A 19,196-nucleotide genomic window follows, 5' to 3' on the forward strand; every position below is an offset into this window, starting at 1 on the left:
CTGGAGTGTGTCAGCAGTTCCTACAAGACCAGGGCATTGATGCTATGGACTGGCCCGCCCATTCCCCAGACCTGAATCCAATTGAGCACATCTGGGACATCATGTCTCGCTCCATCCACCAACGCCACATTGCACCACAGACTGTCCAGGAGTTGGCGGATGCTTTAGTCCAGGTCTGGGAAGAGATCCCTCAGGAGACCATCCGCCACCTCATCAGGAGCATGCCCAGGCATTGTAGGGAGGTCATACAGGCACGTGGAGGCCACACACACTACTGAGCCTCATTTTGACTTGTTTTAAGGACATTGCATCCAAGTTGGATCAGCCTGTAGTGTGGTTTTCCACTTTCATTTTGAGTGTGACTCCAAATCCAGACCTCCATGGGTTGATAAATTTGATTTCCATTGATAGTTTTTGTGTGATTTTGTTGTCAGCACATTCAACTATATAAAGAAAAAAGTATTTAATAAGAATATTACATTCATTCAGATCTAGGATGTGTTATTTTAGTGTTTCTTTTATTTTTTTGAGCAGTGTAGTTTTCTGCCAGTTCGTGGTGAGTAACCGCTGTTCTGATGTCCAGAAGTTATAAAAGATGGTAGCAGGAATATTATGTACAAAATAAGTTAAAAAATAAGTTACAAATAATGCAAAAAAACGAAAATCTATTAAAATTCAAATTCTATACATTTAGCTAGATTTGTTTAATTTACGGCGTAATCAATGAAGTCATTCATCATTACTTTCCTCGGATCAAAGGAAATATATGTTTTATTTCACCTAGATATCAAATTAGAGAAATCATTCCGATCGCATGGACTACATTTTTTGCAAAGTTTAACAAAAGCTTAATTCTGATAATTGAAGTGGGCTTTAAACCCTCTTGGGGGTTCAAGCTTGAAAGACCTGATAGAACTGAAGTTAAAATAATATTTACTCAATCCTTCGTCATTCCTTTAAGTCTGAACAATAAGAGGCTCCTCTTCAGCATGTGACTCTATGTCAGGTAACCCAGTTCCCTCTTCAAGAGTACATACGAAGGGGCCTCTCTCACTCTCTCTAAATATCCTCCTTTAAGATTTTCTTCTTTCTCACAAGTGTCTGATTGTCTGATACAAGTAGCGCTTCTCTTCTTGTTCTGCTGTTTTGTAAGATGAGTATTAGTGTAAGAGCTGGCGAGGCGCGGCGACTGTTTAATCAGTCTTGTTGAGCATGCAGGTTTGATGTGTTGTCTCTGTGTTTAATCACCGCTGCTGAGCACACAGGTTTGATGTGTTGTCTCTGTGTTTAATCACCGCTGCTGAGCACACAGGTTTGATGTGTTGTCTCTGTGTTTAATCACCGCTGCTGAGCACACAGGTTTGATGTGGACGGCGAGTTAATAAAGCAGTATCTCCTCTGCCTTCATCAGCTTTACACTTTGTTCTGTGTTGTATTAGAGTGGCAGATGGAGTTGGAGGCTGCTCTGAGTTCCCCCCAACCCGCTCTCTTTCTTTTTCACTGTCTTTATGATGAAAATTCTGTGTCACAGATGCATGCAGGTTAGTGTGTGTGTGTGTTTGTCTGTGTGAGTGCACGCACATGAATGACTTGAGACTTATTTCAGAATTTGGCTAATGATATCAGTTCAGGTTATATACTAGATGTTTCAATACTTTATTGACAGTCCAGACATTTGCTCCTCAAATTATACTCGGCGACATCTCCATTGTGTGGCATATTTCTGTGTTGTTTTCAGTTACTTAATATACCTAATATGATTGGTTAACAAATTCATATTTTTTAAAATTAAGTCTAATTCTGAATTGTTTAACAGTCAATTTATTCAGTGAGTTTTAAACAAGTTGTTGTTATAACTTTTGAAAAGTTCAGATGATGTAGGATGGCACAATGCTTATCAAGTAACCCGTACTATCCTTTCTTCCAACTATCCTGAAGAGGGAAAAATATAATATATTTTTTTGTGGATAAATGAGGCAAAAGTTTCAACTTATTCCCCACAATTTGATGTCTGAAAGCAGTGGTGCGGCGATTGATTCATTAAACCAGAACAGTAATGAGGAAAGAAATGATAATTCAAACTTACATTTTTAACAAGAAATATAATTGGAATTTTATACAGAGAAGTCCCTTTGTACAATTATGATTAAAGGAAAATGAATTGTATGAAAATGTCCTGACAGATATACTGTACATTTGATTTACCAAAGCTCAAGCCACATCATTCTAAAATATTGTGTTCGGGATCGATCTTTTTTCTTTCATCTTTTTTTATTTAGTATTAAGGTCCAAATCTAACTGTTCATTTTATCTGAAACAGTGAACCATGCAGGCGTGGAAGTTAAAATTAGCCTAAAGATGTTTCATTTACAAAGACCGAAACACTTTGTCAGGCAGCGATTGTTTCCAAGCATTATCTCTGCCTCGTTTTAATTGCTTGGAAGTGAAATTAACAGAATTAGAAAAATTGCCTTTCTCTTTTTCTACAAGACTCTTTATTCACGGGTATTGTTGTGTGCTTTGTATAGATTATAGGCCTTTTTGTTCTAGGAGTGTAAATATATACGCCCCCCAGTCACGGCTTTAGCTTGGAACAATCCCACTTCGCTCATCACAACCTCATGGGAATTCATTTACAAACTATGGGGTAAAATCCCATTTTAATATCCAGTATTAATTTGACAAATGTACTTGTTTAAAATTGTGTTGTGCCCCAAGACTTAATTGCAATACCTTTGTTTGCATTTGTTGTTCATTTTCTCCCATGGTAATCAGTAGAATAACCATTTACACCTATTCGACGGTTCCTAATCGTCTTTATGGAATAGGGCCGGAGATGAATTAATAATCTATGTGCTCTCCTGGGAATAGGCTGTAACGTTATGTCTACAGAGAGTTGTGGCATCCAATCCGATTTGAAATACTGGTGGGCTTTCATAATTAGAGTGGTCTTATGTAGAACCTTTTCTGTGTGTGACAGTAGAGTGAAAGCATGTGAGGAGAGAGCTGTTCCCGACCTGCACCAATAGAATGAGACCGTGATGATGGGGATTGGGTCTGATGAAAACAAGGAAAGGTTTTGTGTTCTCATCCTTGGTTTTACTTAGTCTGGATTATAATTATTAGGAGAATATAAATGTATTTTTATTATTTTAAAGAATTATTATAATTATTATTAAAGCATGATATTGTTATGCTTTAATTTTGGCTATCCTCGCCGGTCTAAAATAGCTCAGCAACAAAATCGGCAGGTAGTCAGCAGGGATTATAGAAATACAATATCAGGTGTGAGTTCATTATCTTATTATGACATTAGTAAAACCGCTTTAGTGTACCAAATATAAAATGTATTAAAAATGTTGCATTCAGGGAATAGCACTTATTTTTTCACACATTACGGAATCTGTTGTGCAGAATTTGATATCCTTCATTTTTTGAGGCATTCCTAATTCCATGAGATCAATTTTACAAGGGACATGAAATGAAAAATGTAATCAATTCAGAGCTTTCTGTTCAGTAATCTCTACTGACGAGTGACAGCACAATATTCTAGTTTCACTGTATTTAAATGGCTAAATATATAGTCATGAATTGGGGTATGGATTCCTTCACCTGATGTTATTGTGCTGTGGTTTAGAGGTTAATGCCTTCATATAAATGAGTAAAGATTTTCAATTCAATTAAATGTTCCCTCTTTTTTTCCTCTGTAAGGTTCTATTGGCGACCTGGAGGGTGGTGAGGACAACACACCTGAGGATGTCAGCCTATCGGGCGATGAGGGCGGAGCCTCAGACTCAGCAGAATGTGACAGCTCCAGTCCACCACCATATACCCCCCTGTACAATGAAGGTGAGCTCTCTCAGCCTGGGGCAGCACTGAGAAACATACAGCTATCCTCTAATAACCATGCAACACAACTCAGTGAGTACCTGGTGGCATCTGAGCAGATCCACTGCTTCTCACAATGTCTTAGCTCATGGCTGGTACTGTAGCTTGCTGAGATGCTGTGAGTGACCTGACTCTCTGCCACTATTGCCAAATGGCTCCTATGCCACTCAAATACTACTGCCAGTGGTAGTTCCCTGGTTTTTCTCACTGAACCATTGCTTTTAATTCTGCCCCAGGTTATGAACAATTCTTGGCAAGTGCCCTGTTTCATTCTGTGGAACTATCTGTGGTGAGCTCATCATTTCAGTTGATTCATACAACAGTTGTCTTCTGTGATGGCACCAGGGTCTTGGAGATATATTGATAGCGTCGTCTCAGTCCTCAGTCTTTTGTCTCGGTCTCAGTCATATGTTTTCTAGTAATTATTTATCTATTCGGCTGTCTTCACTACAGTAGGTATGACTGCGGCTGTTATGTTGACTCTATTATTCAATATTTGCATTGATGATTTGATTGATTCCCCCAACTCATTATGATTTCTTTATTAGTTGTAAGTTAAAATATATGTTATGTGGTTCCTGGATAATAAGTTCTATACTCTCTCAAATCAACTGCCAGTGCTATGTAACCACTAATTCCCATAAACTCATCATATCCCAATATCCCACTACTTGTTAATTGTTAACCAAAACTATACAGAATAGGGGCACACCATCAATGAATGTTGAAAAGATAATTTCGCATGTACATACAGTACCAGCCAAAAGTTTGGACACCTACTCATTCAAGGGGTTTTCTTTCTTTGACTATTTTCTGCATTGTAGAATAATAGTGGAGACAAGCTATGAAATAACACATACGGAATCATGTAATAACCAAAAAAGTGTTAAACAAATCAAAATATATTTTAGATTCTTCAAAGTATCCACCCTTTGCTATGATGACAGCTTTGCACACTCTTGGCATTCTCTCAAGCAGCTTCACCTGGAATGCTTTTCCAACAGTCTTGAAGGAGTTCCCACATATGCCTAGCACTTGTTTGCTGCTTTTCCTTCACTTTGCGGTCCAACTCATCCAAAACCATCTCAATTGGGTTGAGGTTGGGTGATTGTGGAGGCCAGGTCATCTGATGCAGCACTCCATCACTCTCTTTCTTGGTCAAATAGCCCTTACACAGCCTGGTGGTGTGTTGTGTCATTGTCCTGTTGAAAAACAAATGATAGTCACACTAAGTGCAAACCAGATGGGATGGCATATCGCGCAGAATGCTGTGGTAGCCATGCTGGTTAAGTGTGCCTTGAATTCTAAATAAATCACAGACAGTGTCACCAGCAAAGCACCATCAAACCACCTCCTCCATGCTTCACGGTGGGACCACACATGTGGAAATTATTCGTTCACCTACTCTGCATCTCACAAAGACGGTTAGAACAAAAATCTCAAATTTGGACACATCAGACCAAAGGACAGATTTCCACCAGTCTAATGTCCATTGCTTGTGTTTCTTGGCCCACACAAGTCTCTTCTTCTTATTGGTGTCCTTAAGTAGTGGTTTCTTTGCAGCAATGCAACCATGAAGGCCTGATTCACGCAGTCTCCTCTAAACAGTTGATGTTGAGATGGGTCTGTTACTTGAACTCTGAAGCATTTATTTGGGCTGCAATTTCTGAGGCTAGTAACTTTAATAAACGTTAATAAACGTATCCCCTACAGCAGAGGTATCGCTGGGTCTTCCTTTCCTTTGATGGTCCTAATGAGAGCCAGTTCCATCATGGTTTTTGCAACTGCACTTGAAGAAACTTTCAACGTTTTTGAAATGTTCCGAATTGACTGAGCTTCATGTCTTAAGGTAATGATGGACTGTTGTTTCTCTTTGCTTATTTGAGCTGTTCTTGCCATAATATGGACTTTGTCTTTTACCAAATAGGGTTATCTTCGAATCATATTATTTTGAGTTATTACAGAGTTCTGTATTTCTTTTTTTTTTTAAGAGAAATTCCTGCTCTTGTGAAATTTTGGGATGGAGTGTTAAGTGATAAGCGTCTGCTGGTTGGCTTGGTTTGATAAACCCATGGAAATTCTGTCAATTGAGACTAGATTAAAGATTACCCAGGGTTGTGTGTTGGTTTCAGCTTGTGTGCTGCAGGTGAGGATGAGAGAATTAAGTGCGTGTGTGTGTGTGTGTGTGCGCACTCGCTCGCGATGGAGAAGAATAGAACGTCGATTACATTTCAGAGACAAATAAAGCTTGTATTTTTGTGTTTTCTCTTGTGTCTTTGTCCGTCCCCCCCCCCCCCCCCCCAAACTGAATGGAGAAAAGCGACACGTCACCTTGTTGATTTAGCTCTCTCTGGTTCCTCGGTTGCCCGGTCCTGCCATTATCAGCTCTCTGTAAATCAGCCGTGTTTGACGGACCTGCTCTTTCAACCTGGATCAATACCAGGTCTTTATCGGGCCAGCGCTGGCTAATAAAGGCAAGGTCCCTTATCCACCATCTGGGAGAGAGAGAGACACAGGCGATAAGCTCCTGATAACTTAGAGAGAAAAACACATTCTACCAGTAACAGGACCCGCTCTGTGTTCATCTTCTAGACAGAAAACAAATATATTAATTTGCAATGAACAAAGAATGCACCTTTGCACATGCACACACACACACATACGCTACTCATCTGCTCAATCCATCTGTCTCTGTTGTGGTGTGACTGCTTCCTTTCAATGTTTCTTCATTCTCAGTGTTTGAGATCTATGGTCTACAGGTGAATACAGGAACTCTTACTGAAACAAGGACCATTGTCTGAGACCTTATTAGGATAATAAAACAAATGCTAGTCGAAACTAGTGAGTGAGAGAGACCAACACTGCTGGTCCAAATAACTCTTTCTCTTCACAGGGCCTGTGTGCTCAAGTAGCATCCCTGTTTTTGTTTCTGTGGGAACCAGTGGAGATCACCAGTGAGTTAACATGAGTTAAGAGCAGAGGTCAACAATGCAGTAGGGGGAGGACACACAGTGAGTTGGGGATGAGAAAGAGGACTCTGGGTTTAGAAGTTCAGGTTGTTGGGTGACTTTGCCCTGCAGGTGTGACAAGTTCTGCTTATCAGATTGATAGAGGCTTTCTCGGTTGGGGGGGGGGGGGGGTGGGGGTGGGAGAGGGGGGAGGAGGGGGTGGCAGAAAAGTCTCTGTCATCGACTCCTGATACCTGCCTCCTCGGCTCAGATGATATGGGAGATAATATTGATAATATTAAACGCAATAACTGTGGTTCCAGCTCCACTCCCCCAGCTGAGCGCTGCAGGATAAAATCAATATGCCATTCAATGTGATTTATAGCTGAAAATAATGGGACTGTTTAGGCAGGGAGGGAGGGTTAGTAGTGTCGGGGCTGATGTGCTGGGACAGGCTGTGTGTGTGTGTGTGTGTGTGTGTGTATGGGGTGGGATGGATGGTTGGACGGGGTGGGTGGATTTTTAGGGAGGAGGGGGCGGGCAATGGTTGAATTTTTTTTTGACGATACATATCTAATCTTCAACTGTTACATTAATAACAGCACCTCTCTGAGGGCGTCACGTTGGCGGACGTTTATGGCTGGGTATCGATCGAGCGCTATCGCTGTTTATCTGAGCGAGAATGCAATGGTAAACATGCCCTTTGTGCACAAGGCCGAGGTGTTATCGGGGTGGGTTGATGGGAAGGGATTTGGGGAAGGGGAGAAGGTGAGTGGGGCAGGGGCAGGAGAGTCCCTCTGATTAAGCTAATGGCTGATAATCAGCCCATTCTGCTATGTAGGAACACAGTGGAAGTAAAGTGTATGATACCAAAGTCAAAGAGGAGGTTCAGAGTTCTCCCTACACAGTGAACACTGATCAGAGAGAGAGATTCAGTAATCACCTTCATCAAAGACAGACAGGGATATTGATGACAGTGATTAGAGTGTATACTCCGTCTGTGTCTTTGTTGGAGGTGGTTTGCCTTTATGCGACAGAGGCAGAGAGGGAGAGATCACTAGACATCGTCTCTAATGAGGTTTTCTGTCTGTGGTGTCGCTTGGAGAATCAAAGGGTCCATCTCCGTGCTGAGGTGTTGTGTTACACAGCTATGGAGGCTTTATTCTGAGGGCTTTGATCAACAGACAGGAACCGCCAATGATGAGGAAAGTATGTGTGGAGTAGACTCATTGTACACACACATACACACTCAAGTGTGACGAATTGCGAGCACCACACACACACACACACACACACACACACACACACACACACACACACACACACACACACACACACAGTGTCCTGTCCTCTGGATGGATGGCGCTGATAGACATGGCAGCTCTGCTTCTAGCTCCTAAACCACTTTGCAATTTTTCTTTCTTTCTTTCTTTCTTACGTTAATAGCCCAGAACGTTTTTTTGTGTTATTACATACACCCGGAAAGAACTTTTGGATATTAGAGCAGTGGTTACTATGACACACACTCACACAGGTTGAATGAGTCAAAGTGGATAAATAGCCCCTGGATGGCCATCAATACTCTTCTAAATAGTGTTTCTTTTCATGTCTCTGTGTAACGTCATATTACTATAATATGATACGTATATAATGTATAATGCACCAACCCTGTTGTTTGAATAGATGTCTCATTGTTCTGATGCCCTCTTCTTTCAACAGAGCCAAGGACACATGAATCCCTTTGTGCACCTGATGATGATGAGGAGGAGGAGGAGGAGGAGAAAGGTCCAACACACACTAAGGAGGAGATGGAAGAGGAGGAAGACTGTCTACATTGGAGGGGTCCAGGTGAGTCAGTTTGTCTGTCTGTCCGACTAGTCAGAGACTGTGAATCCATGTCTAGTTTGTCTTGTTTATTGTGTGGTGCGTGTGTAATGTGTTTGTTTTTGTGGCATAGCAGTCTTGACTGAGGGCTGTGTATTTGTTTTGTAAAGTAAGTGTGAGTGTGTTTAAGTTGCTGTGTTATTGTGTAGATGGTGTGATGTGCCTAGGCTGTTGTTTGGGAGAGGCAGCCTTTAATGTGACCAATGGGAATTTATTCAACTTGTAACAAAAACCCATCTGAGAACACAAACATGTCACAGAGGATTTAACAAGCAATTGCCATCATATTTTTTTCCCTCCCTCTTGTCATAGCTGTTTTATTTTTCTTCTGTTCAGTTAAATAATGTAAGAAGATTACTATAGGATCTATCTTTCATATTTATTTTCAAACCGTGTGTGTGTGTGTGCCCATCAGTGAGTATGTCAGTGTTTTTTAATTATTTTAGTTGAGGATGTTTTCATTATCGTCATGTCCCAGCCTGTCCCTTTAACAGTAATTGGAGCGATATTAATTGCTGTGTGGTTGCTGGTTGATGGCAGCACAGTGATGTTAGTGTGATAGGCTTTTTTCCTCACAAACTAACTGCCGGGAGAGCAAGAGAGAGGGGGAACGAGCGAGAGATAGCCCTTCTATCAGTACTGGAGCAGGCGCTGTCTTTATCAGGAGCACGATTGGCAAAAGGGAAACTTTGACCGGTCTGAATTTTTCCCTTATCGTCAAGGCCCCCCCCCCCACCCACAATCCCCCATCACCACTAACAACCCCCCAAACCCAGACATGCACTTCCCTCTTGTTATTTCTTCCTCTGAATGTCAGGAATGGAGACATGGTGAACGTGGTCTTGTTCATACATTCGTTTAGTCTCCATCAGCGATTTCTCACAAGTCTCTGGGAGAGGAACATTTTCTCATATGGAAAAGGCTTTAATCTCTTTCTTCTTTGTGTTAGCGCTCTGCTCATTTCTCACTGTCACTTAGTTTACCCCTGTTTTTGGATCAGCCTGAAGATACAGAACTTTCTAGCTGCATATCTGTTTTTGTCTCTACCTCCTGTCTGTCTGGCTGTCCGTCTGGGTACAGGGATTTGGGGGTGGTTTACACTAGAGAGCAGGGTCTGGTCAGGTCCTCACCACAGACATCTCCCCCTCCTTCTTACTCTCTCTTTCCCTCTCTCCGTCTCTCTCTGTCGCTCTCACAAGCTGTCCAACTTAACTATTTTCCTCCTCACAAATGCAGACTGTCATGCTCCTGTCTGCCAGAGATTGGTGCTTGCCCTCAATTTCTGTGCTTTCTAGATGTTCATGTCATGGCAGCCACGCTTCATGTGAGAAATTTGATATATTCTGTCTCCATGACTGATGTCTTCAGGCCCTCGCAGTCTTCTCGCTCTCTCTCTATGCCATAATGAGTCAATGATGAACACAATCATGAATATTTGTCGTTCATTTACAGTGTAGAAATATTTTTCATGTAATTTCCAATTCTGTGCAAAAATCCCATTTTTACAATATAATGGTAATGATTATTACATTAGCAATTCTTTATAGAAAGGATTTTTATATATTTTTTAAATCTATTTAGTTCCTGTAAATTATATTGCATTGTGTCTGTGTCATTTCCACTGCTCAGACATGACATTTCACACGAACAGAAGGAAGACTCATATTGTAATTGCTCAAAATAAGGATTTTAATTCTTCCCATGCCTATATTTGTCGACCACATTCGTTTCCTGTTATTAGAAAATAAAATGTGACACTTCCCATCAGAAAGGCATTATACTATCTTCCTGTGAAGTGTCATTAGTGTGTTATTTTCCCTGGTAGGGCCATATGATAAGTGGTTATCATATGGTTGTAGCCTACACTTTCATCCAAGTGAGTGATATGACTATAGACGATCGTTAACAAGCAGGATAAAAAATTAAATAATTATACTTACTATCAATACATTGCCTTTGTGACATTAATTGATAGTGAAAACCATTAACATTAAAATATGCCTTGATTATAAGCAATATCTAAAGAAGTTGGATGCTGTAGGAAAAGGCTTACACTAGCTCAAATATTTATTTAACAAATGATATTCTTGCTATATTTTTCAGGCCACCTGGAAGATGAGGTGTGTGTCTGTGGTTGTATTTCTCTGTAATGGAGTTGGTGTGTGTAATATAGAGTTTGATGAGGGTGTGGTGTTTTAGAATGGAAGGCGGTGGCTGGGACCAAGTGTCTGGCAGGGATAGTATGATATGGCAAAGAGGCTTTTTAATCTAGGATGTGTCCTGCTGCATGATATGCAAAATAAATGATGAAGAGAAAAAAATGTGTCTCTTGAATGACCTTGCTGGCTGGAGGGTTTGATATTTTCCTCTCTGCTTAAAATTCTTGATATGCAAATAGCCATCACAGTAATCCCTCGTGGCTCACAGACTGTCACTCCTGGCTCTCTCTCCTCCACATACTGAACAGAACAGACTGAGTGTCACTGAGCTGCGCAATCGGACCTGGAGAAACCCAGCAGACCTGCCTTGCTAGCATTTTCCTCTATCCTTATCCTCCAAATTACCCGCAAGAATAAATTATTATGGCAACGTAATAATAATAATAATTATTATTTATCAGGCGTGGTGGATTTTTATAATATTAATTATGAAGGACCATGGAGTGACATAGTAATATGCATATTATCAATGGCATATAAATTATGATAATTTATTTTGGGCAGCGGTGGTGGTGGGTGAGAGGCAGGGAGGGAGTGGTCCTGATATGAAGGTGTGTATAGAGGGTTAGGTTGTCTCTCTGTCAGCAGAGAGTGAGTGAATCTGCATATCCCTCTATAGGAGAGCTCCGTAGAGGGAATTGGAGGGCGAGCAGGGGGATGAGGGATGAGCAGAACTAAAGTGGAAAAGGCAGAGGTAGAACTGACATGTCTCCTTACAGGTATACCAAGATTAAAGTATTAAATACAAGTAGTTTTAATCATGAATATAAAAAATTATGATTATTATGATGTCTGTTTCTAAATCTGCGTATGATATATGGTTTTATGTGAATTTATAAAGAAAATTCATGTACCTAACAGCAAGGTTTTGAACATGCCTTATATTTAGCAGTTTTGGAGACCGTAATCTCCTGTGTAATCTCCTATCACTATGCATAATATTAAAGGCAGTAATGTTAAAGGCAGTAATGTTAAAGGCAGTAATGTTAAAGGCAGTAATGTTAAAGGCAGTAATGTTAAAGGCAGTAATGTTAAAGGCAGTAATGTTAAAGGCAGTCATGTTAAAGGCAGTCATGTTAAAGGCAGTAATGTTAAAGGCAGTAATGTTATCTGGAAAATGTTCCTTGTGTGCTTTGCTTTTTTATTATTTTGCCAATTGCTTTATTTCTCTGTAAAGATATCCATCAAATGAGAAGTTATACAAGTTTAGTTGTGTGTATCAGGTTGCGATATAGCGGTTTTACTTTTGAGGTTTTATTTCAGCCTATTCCTTGTGTGTCACGAAAGGCAGAAGGCAGTGGAGGTATCAAGTGCAGTAATAACACATTTGCATTATTTTGTGTAGCTATTTTCTCTTAGTATTAGAAATCAACAAAAATACCAATCCCCAAATCTGTTATTTTTTTAGGACAATACTTTGCTACAGAAAGTATCCGTTTGTACCTAGATGATGATTCTAAGGACAAGAACACTTGTTTGCTGTGACCACCAATCAAAGTGATTCTTTCATGGATGAAGTGTACTGATTGTGGTGATACAGTTTTCATTTCTGCAAAGGCGGTGGGTGTATATCTTACAGCATGTCTTGGCGAAAGAAGAAACATGTTTCTATAATGGCAATGCTAGGGTAAAGCAGCTCATTTGTGATCCGGTTGGCAGTAACTGTGGTTGTGTGAAGACATCCTGTTATCTGGGGGGGTTTACGGTTGGTCTATTGACATTTATGTAGACCGTTGTCTCAGTCACATCATAAACATTTGACTGTGGTCTGACATCACTTTTGAGGGGTAGGGCTTGAGGAGTAGGAGTGCGGGGATCGGGTGAGGGAGTGTGTTTCGCCCTCTGGTGTGAGGCCGAGAATGTGTGTCTAAGGGAAATATTGGTCTCTTCATATGTTCTTATAATGAGCACACAGCAGACTGGTGTATAGAAAGCCAACCACTCATTACTAGACCTTTTTCTCATGGTTTCTCTGTAACCTGTCTATTACAGCAGATTATATTTATCATTCAGAAGCTATTTCTTACTCATGAGGACCCATGAGCACCTTCATGCGGTAGCGGTGCATGGGTAAAATCACTGAGCAAGCCAAGCCAGTCAAAAATGCCACCTATGTTGTGATAATTGCGTTGTTTGCTCTCTAACCCATTCGTTCATACACCACTGTGATACACAATAAGGCCGTGATAACAGAAAGACAACAGTTACACAGTGGCAGAATAAATTCAACTACAAATATGTTTGTTTCATAAAAAAAAAAAAAGGGAAGCAACATCTGTCCGGTGAAGTCCACAAAGCAAATGTTACATACAGAAAGTTACATCTCCTGCAGCATGGGTAAGCAAGTTAATGTTGCATACAGTTTACTAAACAACACTTGATTGAGAACCACAGAGTTCCTGCACATCAGCACAAAGACAACAGGAGCCCTGCCTCTGCTATTCCATCACCATTTCAACTTAAACATTTAAACATCAAATCAACAAGGCTGTAAATGCTTTTTAGTTTAATACTGAAAACAAATATAAATATACCAAAAACGATTTAGTCCAATCAATGTTGCTAAATATCACATAGCACACACACACTGATTTCTGTGTGTGTGTGCGCGCTTAAACAAAAATGTTGACTCACCCTACTTGTAGACTAGTTGAATGTTTTTCATGTTGGCAAACCGGTCTATGGCTCTGTCATACAGAACACTTTTAGTTTTTTGTTGTCATAGGCTACTTCCTTGTATGAGCAACAATTAACCAGCCAAGCTTGCTAGTTATCTAGTTAATGTGAGCCTACTAAGCTACATCTAGGCTGCATATTGAACTTGTCTCAGGCCAGTGGCACAACATATTCATTTATGGTTAGATCAGAATCGCTCTCATAATCATAACCACAAGTCCAAATCCCCATCTCCATCCATGGCTTAGGAAAGGGCAGATTTAGAAGCTAGCTACTACAGGACATCAACACAAGCAGACCAGAAACAGATACGTGATTTGATTGGTCTGAAACCAAATCCAAACTGGCCTCCCTTGGGGGGGTGTTTTGCTGCACTGGAACATCCCACAGTTGAGCTCAGCTCAATGCTGATTGGGAAAAAAAGAAATGATCAAGGGAGGCCAAAATATAAATTATTTTATTTACTTATTTATTGGTGAAATATTTGTTGAAGCCTGGCTTCCCTTGGCATCCATGAATACACACCACTGCCTACATGTGAAGTTCATAGGAGAATATCAAATTGGGTGTCAAATGAACGCTAAGAGCCTATATTATTTAGTGATTAAAGCTTGTAATTCGTTACCAAATTGGTAATGGAATAACCAAGAAATCGGTCACGGAATTAGTGCAACTGAATTTACATACTGTCATGTTCAGCTCATAACTGTTTACTTTCTGTCGTCGGTGGTCAAACCAAGAGTTATAAATCTGTCTGAGTGGACAACTTCTCTCTCTCTCTCTCTCTCTCTCAATTCAATTCAAGGGCTTTATTGGCATGGGAAACATGTGTTAACATTGCCAAAGCAAGTGAGGTAGATAATATATAAAGTGAATATATAAAGTGAAATAAACAATAAAAATTAACAGTAAGCATTACACATACAGAAGTTTCAAAACAATAAAGACATTTCATGTCATATTATATATATATACAGTGTTTTAACAATGTACAAATGGTAAAGGACACAAGATAAAATAAATAAGCATAAATATGGGTTGTATTTACAATGGTGTGTGTTCTTCACTGGTTGCCCTTTTCTCGTGGCAACAGGTCACAAATTGTGCTGCTGTGATGGCACACTGTGGAATTTCACCCAGTAGATATGGGAGTTTAGCAAAATTGGATTTGTTTTCGAATTCTTTGTGGATCTGTGTAATCTGAGGGAAATATGTCTCTCTAATATGGTCATACATTGGGCAGGAGGTTAGGAAGTGCAGCTTAGTTTCCACCTCATTTTGTGGGCAGTGAGCACATAGCCTGTCTTCTCTTGAGAGCCATGTCTGCCTACGGTGGCCTTTCTCAATAGCAAGGCTATGCTCACTGAGTCTGTACATAGTCAAAGCTTTCCTTAATTTTGGGTCAGTCACAGTGGTCAGGTATTCTGCCGCTGTGTACTCTCTGTGTAGGGCCAAATAGCATTCTAGTTTGCTCTGTTTTTTTGTTAATTCTTTCCAATGTGTCAAGTAATTATCTTTTTGTTTTCTCATGATTTGGTTGGGTCTAATTGTGCTGCTGTCCTGGGGCTCTGTAGGGTGTGTTTGTGAACAGAGCCCCAGGACCAGCTTGCTTAGGGGACTCTTCTCCAGGTTAATCTCTCTGTAGGTGATGGCTCTCTCTCTCTCTCTCTCTCTCTCTCTCTCTCTCTCTCTCTCTCTCTCTCTCTCCAGTTAATGTGACCTCTTCCAGCTCTTACTGACACCTACCCATGAGCCTCCTCTCTTTCCATTTACTGTAACCAGCATCCTCACACATTGAGCACTGGACGTCCATGGACGTTGGAAAGTATTTGAAATTTGGTCAGTCCACCTTGGCCTGGCTGGACTGGACCAAGTCTGAAACTGTTGTAGATGTATGTTTCACAAGTTTGCATAGCACAGTAGAGTAAAGTACTGAGTATAGTACAGTGAATAAAGGGTAGTGTATGAACTCTACTCTACCCTACTCTGCTGTGCTACATTGTACTGTGCTCTACTATGCTGCGTTGGGATGTCCAAACTACTTGTGAAACATGAGGAGAATGACATTCATATCCATAATTATGCATTTCTATGTAGTACATATCAGGGACCCATGATGTAATTCCGTTACCATAATTATGTTTAAATCAACTTGACTTGCTCTAGTTCAATAACCAAAATATATATTTTGCAAATTCAAGGTGCCATGCCATAGCTGACACACCGTTCTTTCTGCAAACATGTTTGAATCTTTTTTGGGAAAAATGGTTGCATAAAAATCTAAGGTCGAAGACAAAATGTCCTCCTGGGAATAGAGACAGAAATAAAGAATGCTGACATTCACATGCAAAACTTCATTTTGAGTTCAAAGCCCAGTGGTTGAATGTGTTTACTTCCATGTGAATGTGATCTGTTCCTGTGAATAAATATGGTGGCCATTACATGTCTGTTTCACTGTGGCAAAAATAATAAGCTCACTGTTTAATGATGGACCTGCTTTGGTGTATTTTATCTAGAATGAAGGAGCAACTGTAGTTAAGCCTTAACAACCCCCTCAACCCCCTCTATCTCCGTTCCTCTTGAACCCCACCCCTGTCCACCCCTGTCCTCTCACTCTCGCTCTCTCTCAACTGGCCCTGTCTCTGTGTCACTCTGTTCCCCTCGTGATGATTGATAGGCGAGGGGTATAATCTAAAGGAACATTTCTCAGTGCTGTCCAGGCCCTATCAGCCCAGCTGCTCCCATCGCCGATGTGTTAGCGCCTGTTGCCGGGACAGAGCCATGGTGATTACGACCCTATCAGATGCCTGGCTTCTCAGCAGTGCTAGCCCACATCCTGTCCTTCCTACCCTGCGTTTCAGTTTGTTCTTTCCCCCTCCTGTCCTCTATCTCTCCACTGCCAGACTCACACCAACTTCCCACTCCAGCTCACTGCTCCACTATACTGAATGTTTTTATATGGTTTAGATCTGATGTGTGTGATGAGATTTCATGCAGGGGAAAGAGCATTGTCACATGTACTGTACTGTGGTGAACTTGGAGAGGGTGATGCATTTTCTGAAATGCATCGTTGGCTTGGTGTGCCCAAATGGAAGTATCTCTGGAATGATTGAATGTCAATACAGTAGTTACCACCTCCAGCCTGATTCAATGAATTAACACCAGGAAATGGGAATTTCTGGCTTTTCTTCTGACACACTCCTCTAACAAAATCTGCCGTTAAAACTGTAGGAACAAGTAGCCATTTTAGGAAGTGGTACAAGAGCACACTCAATTGTCTCTCCTCCGTTAGCCCATTAATACTTCCCTTTTCTTACCCGTGATCAGTAATGTAGTGGTCAACAAATAGGTGGGTAACTCTGCTCACCGGTCGCAGTGACAAAAAGAACGCTCCCTGTTCTTTTAATGCATTTTTCTGCAAAAGGTGGGTAAACTGTTGGGAGATGGGGAAAAAGGTGGGTAAACTGTTGGGAGATGGAGGAAAAAGGTGGGTAAACTGTTGGGAGATGGGAAAAAAAGGTGGGTAAACTGTTGGGAGATGGAGGAAAAAGGTGGGTAAACTGTTGGGAGATGGGGGAAAAAAGGTGGGTAAACTGTTGGGAGATGGGGAAAAAGGTGGGTAAACTGTTGGGAGATGGGGAAAAAAAGGTGGGTAAACTGTTGGGAGATGGGGGAAAAAGGTGGGTAAACTGCGTTTACTTGCATTTACCCTCCACTACACCACTGCCTGTGATTTCTATATAGATTTATTACAGGAAGCAGCATTATGTTTAAAACGGTTTGCTCTTTTAAAGTACAGACACAGACCAGAGTCTAAGAAAAGGACTCATATTTTATTGCACGTTGTTTCATATCCTTGTGCGCTATTATTATAGCGCCTTAGGCCTTCTAACTTCTAGCTAGTGGATTTGTACATGGCCCTGACCGTTTACAGTAGCTTCATTCTACACTCACTTTCCAAGTCTACATCCTGATACAGCTATGATTGAAATGTCCTTCATGAAGCCAGAAGGAGTTGTTAAAGAAGACATGAATTAATGATTGAATTAATTATCGAAGTCACATACCGTACAATTAATTTTGTGGCTTTGCCCGAGTCTTTTTTTCCCTCCATCTATGCGGAGAGAATGTCAAGAAACATTTTCTAATTAATTTATGTGTGATTATCAGGGAGAGTTTCTGGAAGGTCTCTACTTTCAATTTCTAAAAGGGTAGCAGTGGAGGAAGGGGAGGCTGTAAGAGATGGAGGCAAAGAATGAATAGAGATTGAGTTCACATGCACATATACACACACAAGCGCACGCACGCACACACACTGTGTGTGTGGGTGTGGGTGTGGGTGGGGGGAGATCAGGGGTAGTATTGGTGTCTTGATCAGATCTAACCAATCTCCCCTGTCTGTGACCCTCCAGTCCTACTGCTGCTGCCCTTGACCCTAATGAGGCTGCTCTCTGTTTTACAGTGCCCCCTGTTGGTACAGCCTCCCGGAGACACAGGAAGTACATTGCACATAGCCACTATTAATGATGACATTCAGTGCTTGCCCTTTTTGTATGTTTCTTTTTTACATAACCTTGGACTCCTAGCTGGCTGTGTTTTTAGAGTGATAAAGTATACTTGAAGCATAAACTCAGACAAGGGTGTTAGTAGTCATGTATCTCAATCACAGGCTCTTATTGCAAGTAAACACATTCAACCACTGGGCTTTGAACTCAAAAGGAAGTTTTGCATGTGAATGTCAGCATTCTTCATTTCTGTCTGTATTCCCAGGAGTACATATTGTCAACACTGTCTTGCCACCCTGGCTTACAGTAATGTTCCCCATTTTGTTTTAAGTTATTTTATCTTATTTCACATATTTGTAATTTGCATGTTTGGCATCTGCTCTTTCCTAGGGTATGTATTTTGCTGATAAAAGTTCAGCAATGCAGTTAAAAGAAATTAGTTGGGTAAACAGTCGTAAATGTCAATGATAAAGTTCTGTTGAAGCTCATCTGATTAGCGTGGCGATGCAGGTGTCTTATCTTTGCTGTGCAATAGAGGGTAAAATGGAAATGATTGCGTCCTGAGCATGAGGTGCATATCCCAGAAATGTGTATATTTTCAACTGAACCGCTACTGGACCCGAAGGGACTCTGGGTCTGCTTGGATGATCATGGAAATGTTTCTTGTTAGAGAGTGTAGGTGGAACTCCATTTGGCAAAATCAGACCATAACTCTATCCTCCTGCTTGCTGCTTACAAGCAATAACTCAAACAGGAAGTACCAGTGACACGCTCAATACAGAAATTATCCATTGAAGTAGATGCTAAACTACAGGACTAGCACAGATTGGAATATGTTCCGGGACACATCTGATTGAGGAGTTTACCACATCAGTCACCGGCCTAATTAAGTGCATCAATGACATCGTCCCCACAGTGACCGTATGTTTATAACCCAACCATAAGTCATGGATTACAGGCAACATCTGTGCTGAGCTAAAGGCTAGTTCTGCCGCTTTCAAGGAGTGGGACACTTAAAAGAAATCCTGCTTCGACCTTCGAGCCATCAAACAGGCAAAGCGTCTAAGACCGAATCC

At 40.9% G+C, this 19,196-nt stretch overlaps 1 protein-coding gene across 1 annotated transcript in view; it reads left to right on the top strand.

Annotated features, from left to right (window-relative positions):
- The window catches only part of LOC109867253 (zinc finger protein ZFPM1-like), a 92,763-nt gene that overhangs the window by 40,777 nt on the left and 32,790 nt on the right, over window positions 1–19,196 (top strand). Inside the window, exons 2-3 of the mRNA XM_020456308.2 lie at window positions 3,712–3,849; window positions 8,556–8,684. Coding sequence (XP_020311897.1) covers window positions 3,712–3,849; window positions 8,556–8,684 — 267 coding nt within the window. The remainder of the gene's footprint in view (window positions 1–3,711; window positions 3,850–8,555; window positions 8,685–19,196) is intronic.

Source organism: Oncorhynchus kisutch, linkage group LG22, assembly GCF_002021735.2.
Source record: "Oncorhynchus kisutch isolate 150728-3 linkage group LG22, Okis_V2, whole genome shotgun sequence".
NCBI lineage: Eukaryota > Metazoa > Chordata > Actinopteri > Salmoniformes > Salmonidae > Oncorhynchus > Oncorhynchus kisutch.